Here is a 17191-nt window from a genome sequence, read left to right on the forward strand (position 1 = left end):
AATAAATATTATTTTGTGGTTTTTATTAAATCAATTTCATATACGACGGTGATAGTATTTACAAATAATAATTTATTATTTATTAGTATATCTATATATATAGAATATTAGTGATAAAACTGATTTGAATAAACTGTTTTGAGTGAATTTATAGATTTGAGGTTAATTGTCGGTATGTATAATTTATTTACATCGTTTATTAAAAATTATTACATTATTATCTAACATATATACATATTTTTTCGTTTTGTTTTATTTCTGGTATATTAACAAATTTAATGAATTTGATGATAATTTCAAAGTTAGTCACATTTAACACGCACGTTAATAATTTAATAAAATTAGATTATACAAAAAAATCTGAATAACTGATAAATTCAGATAAATCTTGTTGAGATATCTTATCGCAATATCAGATATAATTTGTAGTACAAATATAATCATATTTTTCATTTTTTCAAGGCAATCGAGCCCACGGGTCGCCCAAAATGGGAAGTCATCGCAGCAGATGGACACCCATTTTTAGTGGGTGCGTTGCCGGCCTTTGAGGGAGGATACTCTTTCTTTAAACAATTGAAGGTTTCCCAGGGAAGAAGCCCATCTGGTTATTTAAATGGGTTAGCCTTTAAAGAAGGAGTATACTTCAGGGATTTAGGATTTTAATGGTAAAAGGATTTCAATGAAATCTTTCCTAGTTTTAATTTAAGTAACTTTGTCATCTGTTTACATCATTTGATTAGCTTCACAGTGTCCTTTCTTCCATTATTAAAAAAAACCTGTTATTCAAAAAATATTTAACTTAAAGTAATGTATCGTTTATTTCCGTCAGCTACAGTTAACGCAATTTGACGGTATTTTATGGAATTTAATGGTTTTAAATGGAAACTTACCTGATGCGATAACACGCTCTTCAGTTGAACACATTCGTCGCGACGTCTATCTAATTCCTGTTGCATGGCGTCTATTTGTCCTGTGTACGAAATAATAATAAAATAAATGTGTTAATTGCGCTGATTGACAGTATATTGGTGCACGGGGTTGGAAGCTAGGACATCAAGGATGATGGCACAAACAAAAAGAGTTATACTACGAGCCTACGGAATAGCCATAAAAAAGTCAATACAGCCCATGGGCACTCATTTAAGTAGGTGCTTTTGAGAAAGAAGTTTTAATTGTAAATAATTGTTATTATTATGACATTATGATAATCAATGTGAAATTTTCCTGTCTATTTTAATATGTCTGATTGGCCGTTAATAATTGAAGGTCGTATCTTCCTCTTCTTTCCACCAATTCCACAGTTCGCAAAAAAAAGTGGTGCGGATGATGCAGACCCCAATTTCAGAAAACTCTTCATAAATACCTATAACTTCCTTGGACAGCAGAATACTATCTCCAGCAGCTCGGAGCCTGTCTATTTGCTCTCGAAGTTTCTTGTTCTCAATTTCCAGCTCTTCCACTTTGAATCTATCGCTATTTGGATTCGATGGTGGAAGCATGAGTCGACCTAAAAAAAAGTAATTAAAGTTAATTCGATACATTGTTGATATTGAAATATTTGTTATTTTTGTGGTCGCTTGAGTAAGTAAATATTTAGATTTACCTTTTTGTAGGTAAAACATAAAAAATATGTAGCATTTTATTTTTTATTGCCCTCAAATGGGTCAAATCTGTCCCTTTTTCGGTGAAGAACTTTTTAGTAGCAACACTAATGAAATTTTAGATTTTTACGGAATGAAAAATCGGAGTAGAAATACTCACTCATCAGTCTGTCTTCTAAATCACCAGCTCGCTTCGCAGTCCTTGAATATTCACTTTGCAAGATAGAAATTCGGTTTTGCATCCGTAGTACAAGCCCTGCATCTGCAATCTATCCAAGTATTTCCCCATTTATAAAAGTATTTCTCCATTTATAAAGTATTTCTCTATTTATAAACATATTTTTCTCTATCTATAAAAGTCCTCTACCATTAGAAAATATTTCTTTGTAAATATAGTAAACTACCTCGATTTACAAGTATTTTTGCATCTACCGTCACTGTTAAATGTTTTACGAACAGTCAAACTTACCGGTGACGGCCCGTTATGCGATCCAGCTGACCAATTGACAGCTTCCAAAGCAGGTCTGGTGGTTTCCACTGAACGAACTGATCCATAACCAAAGTCCTGACAAATACATACAGATAACTGTTACAATAATTCATTTAGAATTCATTTCTTTTGTATGGGGGAAAACAGGTAGGAGGCTCATCTGATGTTAAGTGATATAGCCACCCATGGACACTCACATTGCCAGAGAGCTCGCAAGTGCGTTTCCGGCTTTTTAAGCATTTGTCTTATCTTGTCAAATTGGTTCAGAATACCTACTTTTTTAAGTTGGTTTATTTTTTTAAGGATCTACTAATTGACCTTTAAAGATGGTCGACTTATTTTATATAAACAGTTTGGCGAATCTAAGAGCCAACAACGTCCCGGTCAGGTTTCTTAACGTCAACGAATTAAAAAAAGAGGGTAGTTTGCAAATTTAATAATTGTATACATACATCTTCAACGGTCGTCTCCTGCTGTGAATTAGTACTAGCATCGGATAACGATCGTCTATGCTCCTTTGAGGGTACTCTGAAAAAATATTTTTAGACAAATTTCGCCTTTAAAATTTTACAATTTTCATTCAAATTTCGGCTTGGCTGTACGTAGACAATACTTAGCGTTAAGTATGACTTTAGTATTATTGAAGGAAATAAGAATTTTAATCCACGCCTAAGTCCGGGACCATCTCTGACCATCACTTTAACTTTGACCAACTACTGACACGGCTCACGTGGTTGGTCCAACAACAGCTGCAAGAGCAGCCTTGCGATTCTGTAACTCACACAGCGGTTTTCGCATCGGTGGTCGCTCTCAAATCAGTCGTTAAGCAGTCATTTTATGATTTGGCATTCTGAAAAGGTGGGAGCTTGTAGTTTATTGTTTATCATATATGCGAAAACCGCTGTGTGAGTTCGAAAAGTGAGTTACAGAACCGCAGGGATGAAGACCGACGTTTTCACGTCGCCGTTTCATCACGATGTTTTCCTTCGTACGAGCCAATGTTAAATGAGCACATAGAAAGAGTCGCACACAACACTGCTTATTATTTTGGAATATTAGAATACAAATATAAAATTAGAGTAAATTTTGACGTGACGTCTTATAATTCAATGGAGCAAGCAAGAGCGCGGAACGAGAAAAATTGCAATAATTGTATTTATGCGTACAAATAAATGTAACTTGATCAATTCAATTGTGATTTCCATTTACCTCCTTCTCTATATCCATACAAAATATCTATCAATCAAATAAAATTAAAAATTTTCTTTTGAAAAATGCAACCATTCCATCAGTATTTTCTTATGACGTTGTCACGTTCAACTATCGTCAGTAATAAACCGACTTTACAAAAGTCAAACAAACATTTGTCTGAATTTTTAAATATAATACACATAAGTATGTACACACGTTAGAAGTTATACTTCTTTGGCGTAACAAGATAAAAATCTTTTTTTTAATGTTAGCTAATAGAAAAAAGGGATTTAATACATTGAAATTTTTATTATAACGCAATGTGTACTTAAATAAAGTTAATTTAAATATCACAAAAAAATATTTTTACATAATTAAAGAAATGGACATTTCTTATTTTAAAATGTTGACTATGCTTACTTTAGAGTCTCGGTTTTTGTGACGGTGTGCGCACGCATCGTAAAAATTTACTCTCACCATTTTTTGCTAACGCGCCAAAAGAAGTATAACGTCAAAAAAACTTACCGCTGCATAGAGTCTATCTTCTCCTGTAGATCATGTTGGGAGGAGAGCAACTTCTGCCGACTCTGCCTCTCATTCTCCAACTCCAGGCAAAGCGCCTTCTTCTCCGCTTCATGCCTCTTGTCTCGTTCTATAAGGAGATCGAAAGTTCAGAAAAAATGGAGATTAAAAAGAGTGGCGGAGAGTTTATTGCCAGTTCTTCTCTCCTGTTCTACGCCCTTGATTTGAGAACTGGCAGTAAATGTAAAATTAGAAGTACATATTAATATGTATTTCTTTACTGACAAGTCATAAGTGTACATTATGTTACCTATGTGATTAAATGATTTTTTACTTTTACTTTTATACAAACGTAAATAACTCAAAAACCAGTGAACGGATTTTTATACAGTTTTCACCATAGATTATACAAGTACGTTTTTAATATATAATTCATTATATGTTTTATGTGAATTGTGTGTGTAAAGTATGTGTCTATATTAAGATCGTTACATATAAAATTAACTCCTCTGTTTGAACGCGATTAGGTTAAAAACAATTGAACGGTTTTTTATACAGTTTTTACCATAGATACTTTAATTCCTGAGGATGGCTATCATAATATATATATAAATTACGTGTCACGTTGTTTGTCCGCTATGGACTCCTAAACTACTGAACTGATTTCAATCAAATTTGCACGCCGTGTGCGTTAGATCTAACTTAAAAGATAGGATAGAATCTTACATCTCAATTTATACCCGCAATATTATTTTATTGCAAAATATTTGTTTATTATTTGATAGTCACAATTCTAATATGGCGCTGTGTTGAAAGTACCAACGTTTCACTTAAGCTACAATTTAATGGCATTACCACCAAAGCATGGTGGTCCCCATGACTGGTGTTCTCCTACCATTTCCCTTGAATAGTTTACCACTATGTGATATAACAAAAACCTTAGCCACAGCAACGCTTGGCCGGACTGCTAGTAATATATACTGCTCAAAACAATTAGCGGAACAAGATTTTTCTCCTTTCTATTGCTTAAACTAAAATTAGATTTAAATTAACTTGTACGCTATTTTTTACCTTGTTAATTTGTTAATTACTACAATTAATAAAAAAATCAATTTGTATTTGTTTGATTAAAAAAAAATTAAAATGTGCATTGTAGACGAAAAACTAATTGGTGATAAAAAAGGTCCATCAAAGAAATATTCTTATATCGTTTGAATATTCGTCTTTAGTGACTTTTAGTAACGTGTGTGTGGCCTCCATGAGCCCTAATAACTGCTTGACAACGACGCGGCATGCTTCGTATGATCCTCCGAATATCTTCTTGTGGAATTCGCTCCCATTCTTCAATCAACGCTTCAGTGAGCTGCTGCAGTGTTTGAGGTGCAATCGGACGCTTCCGGATGCGCCTGTCAAGCAAGTCCCAAATGTGTTCAATTGGATTTAGGTCAGGGCTCATGGAAGGCCACTTCATTACACGGATTTCCTGCTGTCGTAAGTAATCTGACGTGATGGCTGCAGTATGCGGCCTGGCATTATCTTGCATTAAAAGAAAATCTTGGCCCATACCATATGCTGCGGGCCAAACATGATCTTCGAGCACATTTTCAATGTATGTTTGAGCACACAAGCGCCCGGGAACAACGACGAGATCTGTGCGCTCGTCCAAACTAACTCCGCCCCAAACCATCACAGAGCCACATCCAAATTTGTCATATTCCTGGACTGCTGCTGCAATGTATCGCTCGCCTGGGCGTCTGTAAACACGGAGACGACCATCGCAACGTGTTAGACGGAATCGTGATTCGTCAGTAAAAAGCACTGGCCTCCAATGTCGAAGTTGCCAATTAGCGTGATTTTGCGCGAACTGTCGGCGAGCTTGTCTATTTTGAATTGTTAGACGCACAGCCCGAACTGGTCGGCGTGATCTCAAATTGGCTTCCAACAACCTATTTCTTACCGTCTGGTCGGAAATTTCTACACCAGTAGCCGTCCTTAGTGTATTTTGTAGATCTCTTGCAGTTGTGGTGCGGTTACGTAAAGCACAGTTGACGATGTAGCGATCTTGCAAACGTGTAGTTTTTCTCTTTCGACCTTGACCACGCCTTCGTGAGTATTCTCCCGTCTCACGGTATCGCTTCTAAAGTCTGTAGATAACAGAAGGGGCTACTCCTAGATCATTTCCTACATAACGCATAGTTCGACCCTCTTCAAGCAAAGCGATAGCTCGGGAGACATGCAATTCAGTCAGATCTGGCATTATGACCTAAACTCACTCGCTTCAATGAATAACAATACTCAAAAGGCTCACTTCAATTTCTATTAATACTCAAAAGATTGAAAAAAACTACTTAAAATGTGTTTTCTGTGATTAGAAAGTAATGAAAATTCAAAGACGTCACTTTGTTTTTAGATGTTTCTAGACACACTGCCACTTTATTATAGGACTACTAACCAAAACGCCGATGCTCTTATGTTTTTTATTTTCTATGACAATGCCTTAACATTATCTAGTGGCCAGTAATAATTAAAACCTTAAGTAAAAAGTTTAGTTCTACTTTAAAGTTTTGTTCCCGTAATTGTTTTGAGCAGTATATATATAAATTTTTTAAATTATAGTTTTATGTAGATTGTCTGAAATATAACGATTGCTAACTTGCCAAGATAAATATAGTATAATAACCTTTCCAAAAGCGTGACCGTTGCTCAAATTCCATAGACCACACATCATATTTGTACACACCCACATCTTGATCTTCAATTACCTCATTGGACACCATTGTTTATAATCATACCTTGGTACATATATCATAACATATACGTATAATTACCGATACTGTATACTTGTGTCACGTTGAATCAAAATCACAAATAAAATGTTCACAAACGTGTACACGCAATTGTTTATTACTGATAATTTAATATCAAATGATAACGTTTTAATTTATTTCGAATATTACGTTATCAATATATCTTTTGATTAGGCGAGTGGAGATCCGTGGATATATCAAATACTACCAAAGCTACATGCTTAAAAAAATAAGGGTAATATGAAAAATAATGATTAAACATATTTTTTAAATTACCCATATTTTTTACATTATTTTAAAGATAAGTATTATTCATGATACCTTTTCAGGTCTGGGCTCAGATTTCTGTGTTTGTATCTAATAGGCAAGTAGGCGATCAGCCTCATGTGTCACACGCCGTCGTGTTGGGTCTAAGGCAAGCCAGTTTCCTCACGATGTTTTTCTTCGTACGAGCGATTGTTAAATGCGCATCAAACGTCCATTGGTACAGCCGGGGTCTACGACCTCAGGGATGAGAGTTGCACGCTAAAGCCACTAGGCCAACACTGCTCTTTATAAACACTATACCATTGCAAAAAACTAAAGTGGAAAGGGGCGGGCCAAACCGCATGAACAATATCAGAAGGGCCAACAGGGTAGGTGGAAAGGGCTACCAGGGAAAAGAGAGGTCGCCCTCTTGCAAAAAATGCTCCAGAAAGAGAGAGATGGAGCAAGTTAGAGGAGGCCGCCTCAGACGATTATTGGTGGCACCTTTGGGTTTTAGTGGGTATGCACAATCGCGAGTCCCACATAACCCTCCAGTACTAAGCAGTCGCACCGCGGTAGGGTATGCGCTATGAATTTCCCCAAGTAAAAAAATGGCCTGTATAGGCCTGTAGTTCTTAAGAAAAAAATATTTCTGTATAAAATTTTAAGTAAAGTAAAGATGGATCGGATCAATACTTTAAGGAATAAATGAGGCTTAATAATAATAATTATTATTATGCACGTCTGCGTATGCTGTTATACACAATACACAAATTGAACACACACAAACGAACAAGCAATAAACAGTAACAACTAAAGAGAAACTTAAGCCTCAGACTCGTAATACAATGTTGTCTATACTTATTTTATTTAATATTTCGTAGCTAACATAACATACAAAAAGGTTCATTTAAAAAAGGTTAATATACTAACTATATTTCGTGTCTTTTGTGCTCGTCCTTTACCCCAAGACGCCCTAAACCCGCTTTGACGATGTCCATATGACGATATTTTTCCGACATATTAACAAAAACACATACATAAACTACATAGTATAATGCATTGAAGCATATAATATTCAGTACATAAGATGCACAATCGCCGTCTACGGCCTACGCCGTCGCAATCTGTGAAATACATCTGGCCACAAAATTGTCAAATATGTCAAAAATAAATAGCACAAGATATCCCGCCGACCAGCGGACTACAACTCGTCCATATCAGGAGGATTTTTCCAGAGTAGTTGAAACTCCCCTGCTTCCTTGACTCGGCCACAGATATGCTTGATATCGTCCTACACATGTAAAAAAAACGTGTGGCACTCGGGGACTACGGCGGTAAAGCTATTGCATAGCATTTTATATAACCTTATGCAATTATAATTATTTATTTATTTTTTATTTATGCAGTGTTTTTTTCTTTGATATAATTCGTAATTCAAGTATTTTCTTTGATATTAATTCAATCTACCACTCTACCAGACTCCAGACTAACACGCCTATATAGTCTGTCTTACTCTAACGCGTACCGGCTGCACGATCACGTTAGACCGATGTGAGACGCAGTATACGTTCTGTCCCGCTCTAACGCGTATTGGCCACACCTATATTACGTCATCGAGTGTTAGGTTTTTATTTTCGTTACGGAATTTCTTGATTCGGTCGCCGCGCTCAAAGCCCGCGATAAAATCTATGCAATAGGTTAAAAACCCTAGGCACAAAGGAACCGAGTTTTTGGTGAACATGGGTTGAACACCAGCAATTCAGAGACTCACCCTCAACAAGCATTTCGTAATGTTCCTTGGAGCTTCGTAACTCATTCGCCAGCTTCTCGCTCTCCATCTCCATCTCTTCCTTCTCCCTCTTATACCGCAACTCGATCTGCCTCTTCTCCTCTGCTAGTTTCTTGTTGCTGTCCTTCTCTTTTGCCAGCTCTTCTTTCAGGAATGTTAAGAAGTTGTCCTTATCTTGAATGTCGACTTTTAGAGCTTTTGTCTCGATTTCTATTGTTTTCAAATTATCCAATTTGGACCTAAACGGATAAATGTGTTTAATACAGATAAAATATATGTTTAAAAACGTCACTTTTCGAAGTGTTTCAGCTATTGTCATTACAATAAAATATTTGGTTAGGAAAAACATATAGATTTAAGAAAAATATTATGTATAATCTACATTATTTAAAGTATTTTCATTTCATATTTTCTGTGTTGTTTAAAAATCAATCTAAATAATAATTTCAAGTGTAAAAAGACAATTCTTACTGATAAAAATTAAAAAAAAAACTATATTTTTTAAAAACTAGTCATAGTGAAAAAAACATTTTTTTTAATAAAAATTGTTATTGTTAACCTATTCGTAATGCAAAGAAAAACATGTTTTACTAAGACAACAATTTTTCTGTATTTTCTATATTCTTTAATAGTTAAAAAACTATTTCTGTAAAAATTATTATTAATTTTCTATATTGTTTAAAACATGCAAAGCAAAAATGCTCCATCGACTAATCAACGCCTTAGGCAATAGGTGCTCAAAGCACCAATAAGCCATGATAACCATCACTAGAAAATACATACCTTAACTCCACAATTGTAGCCTGCAGCGGCTCAATCACTTTTGATTTATTCTGATAATGTTCCAACTTCTGCTGCAGCGAAATAATCTTATTCTCCAACCCTTTGTTCAGCGTCTTCACGTGATCTATAGATCTTGCTTCAATGCGTAGACGCTTAAATTGTCTACGGGCTAGGAATCGGCGGATCTAAAAGTATAAACAATAGTGTGCTTGAAAGAGTGTACAATCTCTTAATAGGCTGACAACGCACTCGCGTGCCCTCTGGCAGTGTGAATGCGGAATCACTTAACACCAGATGAGCCTCCTGCCCGTTTGCCATCTGTTCTATTTAAAAGAAAAAAAAACAGACTTTTAATACTGTCTATACTGGGGGGTGTCTATTCTAATGAAATTGTGTGTGTGTGTGTTGTATTTACGAGTACAGGACGTCTATGCTAGTAATTTTAATTAAATCAGTGCGTTACAATCTTTTTAGGTTTGGTCTTCAGATTTTTGTATCCGTTTCATGATTGTCAATCTAATGGGCAAGTAGGTGATCAGCCTTCTGTGCCTTGTTGGGTCTAAGGCAAGCCGGTTTCCTCACGATATTTTCCGTACGAGCGAATGTTCAACGCGTTAGAGAGTCCATTGGTGCACGGAGTTCTACGACCTCAGGGATGAGAGTCGCACGCTGAAGCCCACTAAGCTCTTATTTTTTTTAATTTACGTACTTTTACTATCTTCAAACTAATTTCTTAAAAAAACTTGTATCTATTTAAATGAATCGCAAAATAAAAGTCTGAGGAAGGGTTGTTGGAGTGAAAAATTGCGGTTTATATTCGGGAAAAGCGAACTCTATCGCAAAATCCATATATTGGTATGTACTAAAAAAGAAACAAACTCAATTGATGTTTAGAATTAAATTATACTTACAGCAGCCTGAGCCACGACGATGTGTCTCTTCATTTGACGGACTCTCTTACGAGCCAAGTACCCACGCGCGTAGCGTTGTATTGTGACAGTCTGAAATATGAAAAATAATCATCTACCCTCGTTGCTAAATGAGAAATAAAGGGTTATTAAGTATATGTATAAAACATGACTTTAAAAAGAGTTATTTAAGAAGAGTTTCTAGTTGTTTTTTTACGTCACGTGAAACAAATATGTCTTCTTGTGATTATGTTTGTAGATATTATGTATTTCATATTTGACTATATTTTTAGTATTTGTTTTTTGTTATTAAATATGTAAGGAAAACATAATATATTTTCCTATACAAACTCTTTTTATATTTTATTTTTCTTCTTTGCCGTCTGATCGACGATGTTTAATTTGTCACTTGACATAATAGATGTAAGATGTTTTAATTTTATTATTTTATTTTATAAAACCTAGAATATAGGCTTTAAATGTTGTTTCTTTTGTATTCACAGATGAGTGAATAATTTGTAAATATATTTTTTTTATAAATGTAAATTAATAGATATTTCTTTTGTAAATAAATCTTTTGTATTCACAGAGAAACGCAGTTGCGCCTTATTTATTCCCAGTACTCGTATAAGCGATTGATACCATTATATATATATAATTTATGTTAGTTGTACGAATGTACTGTCAATGATGAATAGTGCCTGCGTCTGGGTATGCTCTAACCCAGTGTCTACGAACGTGTGGCCCACGCCCCACGCGTGATCATGATTGTTAGGACTATTCGAAAATTTATTAAAATTGGTACCTAAGTTTAAATTTAAATTTGTTCTCGGCCTTTGGGAGGGTTGTGCGGTACCGAGCGAGTGCCTAAAACCGCACATGTTAGGACACACGGTCGAATTATATTATATATCGAAAATACTTGACGCTGGATAAGGCACAAATCGTGCCAGAGCCATGAAAAAAAAAATTGGTACCTATTTATTTCACTTTCAGTTTTTCATTATGTTTTGAAAAATTTCTTCCTAAAACCTAACGTTTAAGTTTCTTAATCAATTAACTAAGGTCTAGTCTGACTTCAAATCATTGTAACATCCTTTACAATCCTCTTATACTTAAAAAGAAAATACAACCTTTGCACCATTATTTTCATATCTACAACAATACAATCCCATAATACTCACCGCTTGTAAGAACCTCTTCTCCTTGTAATTCCTTCTCGCCAGATATCCTCTGATGCGGGCTTGGAGTCCAATCGCAAGTTTTCTTAATTTAATATAGCGTTTCCTTAAAAGCCAACCGCGAATATGCTTCTGGATTTTGATTGCAGCTCGCGTACGACGAATCTCTTGGGCTTTACTGAAATGTATACAAGGCAATTCAGAGAAGTTGAAGTCCAGACTAAGCCGACTTTTATAGAACAGGGGGAGGCGCGGGCAAACGGGCAGGAGGCTACCCGATGTTAAGTGATACATGGACAATGCCAGGAGAGCGGTCGGTCTTTTAAGAACAGGTACGCTCTTTGAAGGGCTCTAGTCGATTTTTTTCGGAAATACCTACCGCCTATGGGTACTAAACGCCAGTGGGCTCACGAGTGCGCTGCCGGCTTTTTAAGAATCAGTCTCGCTCGCTCGCTCTTTAAAGAATATTGAGTCAAGAATACTAAGTCGAATTGGTACGGAAATAGTTCTGTGGTATTATTGGTGGGCAACAGAAACTGCCTTTAAACGCTCAGTTGTGGAACGACGGACTTCGAAGTGAGAGGGTAGGGGTAGAATTTCGTATGCCTCGACGACTAATGATGAAATGATTGTATACATAACCAGAAAAATATATGTTTACAGTGGTGGAAATATAAGCTGGTCATGCATCTGTTTCATGAGGCAAGTAGGTGATAAGCCTTTGTTGGTTGGATTTAATTCCTCACGATATTTTCCTTCGTACGAACTAGTGTTAATAGCAAAAGCCGAAGGGTAGAGAGTCGCACGCGCATCCTTGACATTTGAAAAAAATAAAAACTTACGTTCTAGCGATATGCCCTCTAGCATATGCCTGTATGCCCCTGATGGCTTTCATGACCCGCATATATCTCCTACGAGCCAAAAAACCGCGTACGCAAGATTGCACGCGAACACAGTACGCCCGTTGGAGGTCCGCACGTACTTTTTCTAGATATGCCACCTAGAAATTGTATGGATATTTTAAATAACGTCAAGCTGGTTTGATGTTCGGGAGATGGGAACCTCAAATTAATAAAAAATAAATATTTACGGACTCGCAGTAAACTGTCTTAAAAAAGGGTGCGTGTACTTATGTACGCGCTTAAGAAGTTATACTTCTTTGGCATTATTAAAAATAGTTTTTGATAGCATGCAAATAATTAATTACAATTAAATAATCAAAGACTGGAAAAGGTGTCATTATAGTCAATAAAATTCAGTTTGAAAAATTGAAAAATTAAATAAATATATATTTATTATTATTCTCTTACATTCAGTGTAACATAAATTCTATTATTATTCGAATGTTGTTTTTAAATTATGTCCAATGCCGTAGCATCTTCCGTGGGCAACTTCATTCTGTTAATTTTGTGTCACGGTGCGCGCGCGTCGTAAAATTTCACTCTCATCAATTTTTCATAACGCGCCTGAAGAAGTATAACTTCAAAAGATAATCTACTTCAAACTGTCAACATTAACCAATTACAGAAAGGCGTGGATACTTCAACTAATGAACTGAATTTGATGAAATTCAAACTGTTATTTTTTTTTTAACAGGAGGCTTATCTGATGTTAAGTTCTTTTCTTCTAAGGTACATTGATTCTTCGTATATAAACAATATTATTTTTAATGCATTTTGGTATAGTATAATTTATTATTTAAAAAAATTCTAACAAAAAATAAATTACCTGCCCAGCCCTAAAGAATATCTTAGTAGCACCGAACTGGTATTTGTCCAGCTCTTTAACGTATCTCTGTAAGATTCGGGAACAGGTGTTTTTTATATCCGATCTATCTATCTCTTTCAAGCGGCAAAGGAGGCGATATCTGAAAAATATATATATATATATGGCTTCAGCTTCGGTTGGTGGCCAAAATAATGATGGACGTCAGATTAATTAATTCTAAATTTACATTTACTACCAGTTTGTCAAGTCAAGGGCGTAGAAGCAAGAAGAACTGGCAAGAAACTTTCCGAAACTCTTTTTAATCGCCAAGTTTTGAGTCATACAAATTTTCTGAACTGCAAATCAATCCCAAGGATTAGGATCATTTAAATAACAGTCTGATCTGAAAATCTGATAAAAGCCAAGAGGCTGATTGCAGATGGATTAAGAATAAAAAAATAAAAAATAAATAAATAACAGTCAAATTTATAAAAAGCTCTATTGATTCATTTATGTTTAACACGAGCTTGAAATTTATTTAGTGATAATTTTCTAATTTCGCTTTGGAGTTTGTTGTAAAAACTAATACAATTTCCATTTAAGGAGTAGTTTTGTCTTCTGGAGCCTGGTTGGTCGTATGCAAGGCAAGAGCAAGTCTTCGAAACCAGTGGTTTGAAGTTGGCAAGCGAAGGAGGCAAGAAGGACTAAATATGTTGCGATGGCGAAGTGTCCTTGAGGACACCACAAGGGGCTGTATAGCCATTGATGACGATGATGATAACTGGCTTTATACGGCTGGATTTATAGACATAGACATCGTGGACTCTGTAGATGTTAATGTCTTCTATGAAACTATAGAAAATAAAATAAATATATATGTATTTCTTACCTGTAGAAGAAATCTTGATACAGCCATCTTGATGGAAAACCAGCTGCCGATATACGTATAGTTTCCAAAACACCACAAGCTCTGCAAAAAACAAATTTTATAAAAAGAGGGTAGGTATATGTGGGTAGGCGCAAAATATATTATTGTATTTTTTTCAGTAAACTGGCTGCAACGTATTAGTTTTCGATTGTGATGTTGAATAGATGTTTATTGGAAATTCCATCCCACAGCTTATCCTTCATAGGCAATTCATTTACGATCTCAACCATTAAGTTGTGGTATAGGCTGCCCGACTCCATACGATTGGCTACCTCCAAAACATCTTTTACAACTCTTTTGCATAAACATTGTGTATTTCTTGTATTTCCTTTTCTTTTGTATTGCATCGTCATTCATGTATCCGTGAGATTACTTAAGATTAAGGTTCTATATTTTTATGTAACATTTGGTTATGCACTTCGTTAGATGGGCACATAGAATGTTCATTGGTGCCGTGAATCGAACCTTCGACTACCTGACATAGGTAGGACATTACTGAACAGGATCCCCAAATAATACAATTGTAATATGTAATTATAATTTAAACATATTTTTGTTCTATTATTAACTAGGTTTAATGATTTATATGTTACTAGCCGTTTCCCGTCCGTTTCGCTGGGCGAATTAAAATAGGAAATAAATAAAATTTTATGTTTAATTATTATTATTTTTTTTCATATTTTTATTATTCTTCTTTTTAACTTCCCGCTAAGAAAATCGTGTTTTTAACAGATGTTGACGTTTTGAGGTTCTAGGAAGCCTCCCCGAATGTTACCGCGGTGAAGTCCGTATGTATAAATTTTCATAAAAGTAAAACAGCAATAAAAAAATGAAGGAACGTTGGAATTTAAAAAATAAATAGCTACCATCTAGTAAAAATTTGGTTTAGGCGTGAAGGAGCCTCAAACGAAGACCATTTTTCTTATATATATATAGATTAATATCGCATGATACAGATCTGACCATCACCAAATGTTTTAATAATAGTAAGTAAACAACTTAGATAAGTTGCATCAACGTAAACATGTGAAGATAAACAACAACATAAATGTGTTAAGTATAGCAGCATTAACATTAATATTTTTAAATAAACAACACCAATATAAAAACTTGTAGAATCAACAAGAACTCACCGTAACTGATTGACAGCTCTCGCGGCGTCGAATTGGAAGGCCTGTTTTGTGTCATTCGGTTTGATGCAGCGAACGTAATGGGGGGTTGTGGCCGATAATGTTGCCATCAGCGCCGACAAGGACAGCCTAAACTGGGCACCTACTGTTTGCTTTTGAGTGGAGGCACGGCGAGGTGGTTGCTGAAGCAATTCAAATATTACTTTAAAAAAAAAGAAAGTTGTGAAAGAATTCAAATTTTATTTATTTTAACCGTGTTTTTCAGAATTCCCCAAGTGGACATAACTTTTGTAAAGATTGGAAATCTTAAACTACCCACATTATTAGTATTCTTTATAATTTAAAACTACCCACACTTTAGTAAACTCGAAAAATTTAAACTACCCTCAAAATATACTCACAGTTAGACTACCCATAGGCAAAGAAGGCATAGTGCGTCTTTTAGATGGCGGAGGCAACGTCGCAGAATGGTCCGTTTGCTTCTCAGCAAAAATCGTCCTGATCAGACGACAATTGGTCGCTGATTTTATACATTCCAACTGTTCCTCTAATACTGTGTCCCTATTCTTCTCTAGGAACCCACCGCATTGGTACTCTACGTTATCAGCGAAGTGTTTTATTATGAACGCTGGAATATATAATAGAGGAGTTATGTAAAGAGTAAAAAAATTTAAAAAGTCATCGTAAATACCAAATAAATTATTACTAGAACATCATCATTAACAACAGTGAAAAAGTATCTTGGATGCAGATTTCAACCTTGCATGACACCATTAAGAGTGTTTTTTATTTACGTAAAACTTCTTTCCGGGGCGATATAATACAATGAAAACTTTAAATATAGATAAAAAAATAACGCGATTTTGTTTAAAAGGAGAAATCCCAAGGATAGAGTCATCATGATAAGGATCTAATTATGGCATACCAGAAAAATCCAGGGAAACTTTCGAAAATCTGTTCTTAATGAAAAAATTATAAAATGTACTAAGTTTTTAAATTTCTTGATTGATTTACCATCAAAAATACATATTATTTTTTATTTATACTTCTAGTCTGTATAAATATATATTTTTATAATCAAGATACATACCAGCGGCACCAAATCTCGGTTTCAAAAAATGCGGGTACTTCGAACATTTGTCGTGTAATTTACTGACGAAACCCATATCTGGAAAATCGAAAAAAATTATGAAAATTGCTTTAAAATTTTATCGAGTTAATATTATAATAATTTAATTGTGTGTCTTTTATATTTTGCGGTTCCACCCGCATTAATTCGGCAGCACGATGTTCTACAGCCTAAAGCTTTCGATAAATATACTTTTAATGCAAGATTTTTTTTGTTGATATTCATGTTTTCTATAACTGTAGAACATTGCTCTATTGTCAATAGTATCCGCAGCATATAGAATAGTTCTTCACACCTTAACACTATACCTATACACTAATTTCATATTGAACCAGCCATTAGAATCCTACATAATCATCAGGGATGCTAGGAAAATTTTGGTAATGTAACCCAAGGTCATGGACCCGGCTACCACTAAAATGGCGGCCATTGAATTTGAACACCATTTATAATTACCTGAACCCTGAGGGACTCGACACTCTTCATCCAAAAGCGCTAGAACGCCTAAACGGTCCTCAATCAGGTCGATACAGGGCTGATTATCGTAGAAATCAATCATTTTCCATGAAATTTCTTCCTGAAATATAAAATTTGATTTTTAAAATACTCCAATGACTACTTTAATAAAACAGTACCATCATTCTTCTGACAACCTCAAAAACTGATCATCTTCGATCATATCGATCATACTTCGTATACGTGCGAATGACACAAATTGGTACAAATGATATTCAAAATTAAATTTTCATAATTTTTAGTATTTCTATCAACAACGA

General features: G+C 35.1%; 1 protein-coding gene across 3 annotated transcripts in view; it reads right to left on the minus strand.

The window, feature by feature from the left end:
• The window catches only part of LOC125062317 (unconventional myosin-Va), a 56899-nt gene that overhangs the window by 19249 nt on the left and 20459 nt on the right, over positions 1 to 17191 (minus strand). For all 3 annotated transcript variants that reach the window (XM_047668146.1, XM_047668145.1, XM_047668144.1), the window contains exons 12-28: positions 16872 to 16992; positions 16377 to 16454; positions 15688 to 15914; positions 15290 to 15468; positions 14118 to 14198; positions 13250 to 13388; positions 12364 to 12521; positions 11525 to 11699; positions 10344 to 10433; positions 9433 to 9617; positions 8632 to 8888; positions 3808 to 3934; positions 2544 to 2619; positions 2071 to 2166; positions 1762 to 1870; positions 1364 to 1507; positions 891 to 970 (exon numbers count right to left, since the gene is read on the minus strand). In XM_047668146.1, coding sequence (XP_047524102.1) covers positions 891 to 970; positions 1364 to 1507; positions 1762 to 1870; positions 2071 to 2166; positions 2544 to 2619; positions 3808 to 3934; positions 8632 to 8888; positions 9433 to 9617; positions 10344 to 10433; positions 11525 to 11699; positions 12364 to 12521; positions 13250 to 13388; positions 14118 to 14198; positions 15290 to 15468; positions 15688 to 15914; positions 16377 to 16454; positions 16872 to 16992 — 2322 coding nt within the window. The remainder of the gene's footprint in view (positions 1 to 890; positions 971 to 1363; positions 1508 to 1761; positions 1871 to 2070; positions 2167 to 2543; positions 2620 to 3807; positions 3935 to 8631; positions 8889 to 9432; positions 9618 to 10343; positions 10434 to 11524; positions 11700 to 12363; positions 12522 to 13249; positions 13389 to 14117; positions 14199 to 15289; positions 15469 to 15687; positions 15915 to 16376; positions 16455 to 16871; positions 16993 to 17191) is intronic.

This window comes from Pieris napi, chromosome Z (genome assembly GCF_905475465.1).
Source record: "Pieris napi chromosome Z, ilPieNapi1.2, whole genome shotgun sequence".
In the NCBI taxonomy this organism is placed as follows: domain Eukaryota; kingdom Metazoa; phylum Arthropoda; class Insecta; order Lepidoptera; family Pieridae; genus Pieris; species Pieris napi.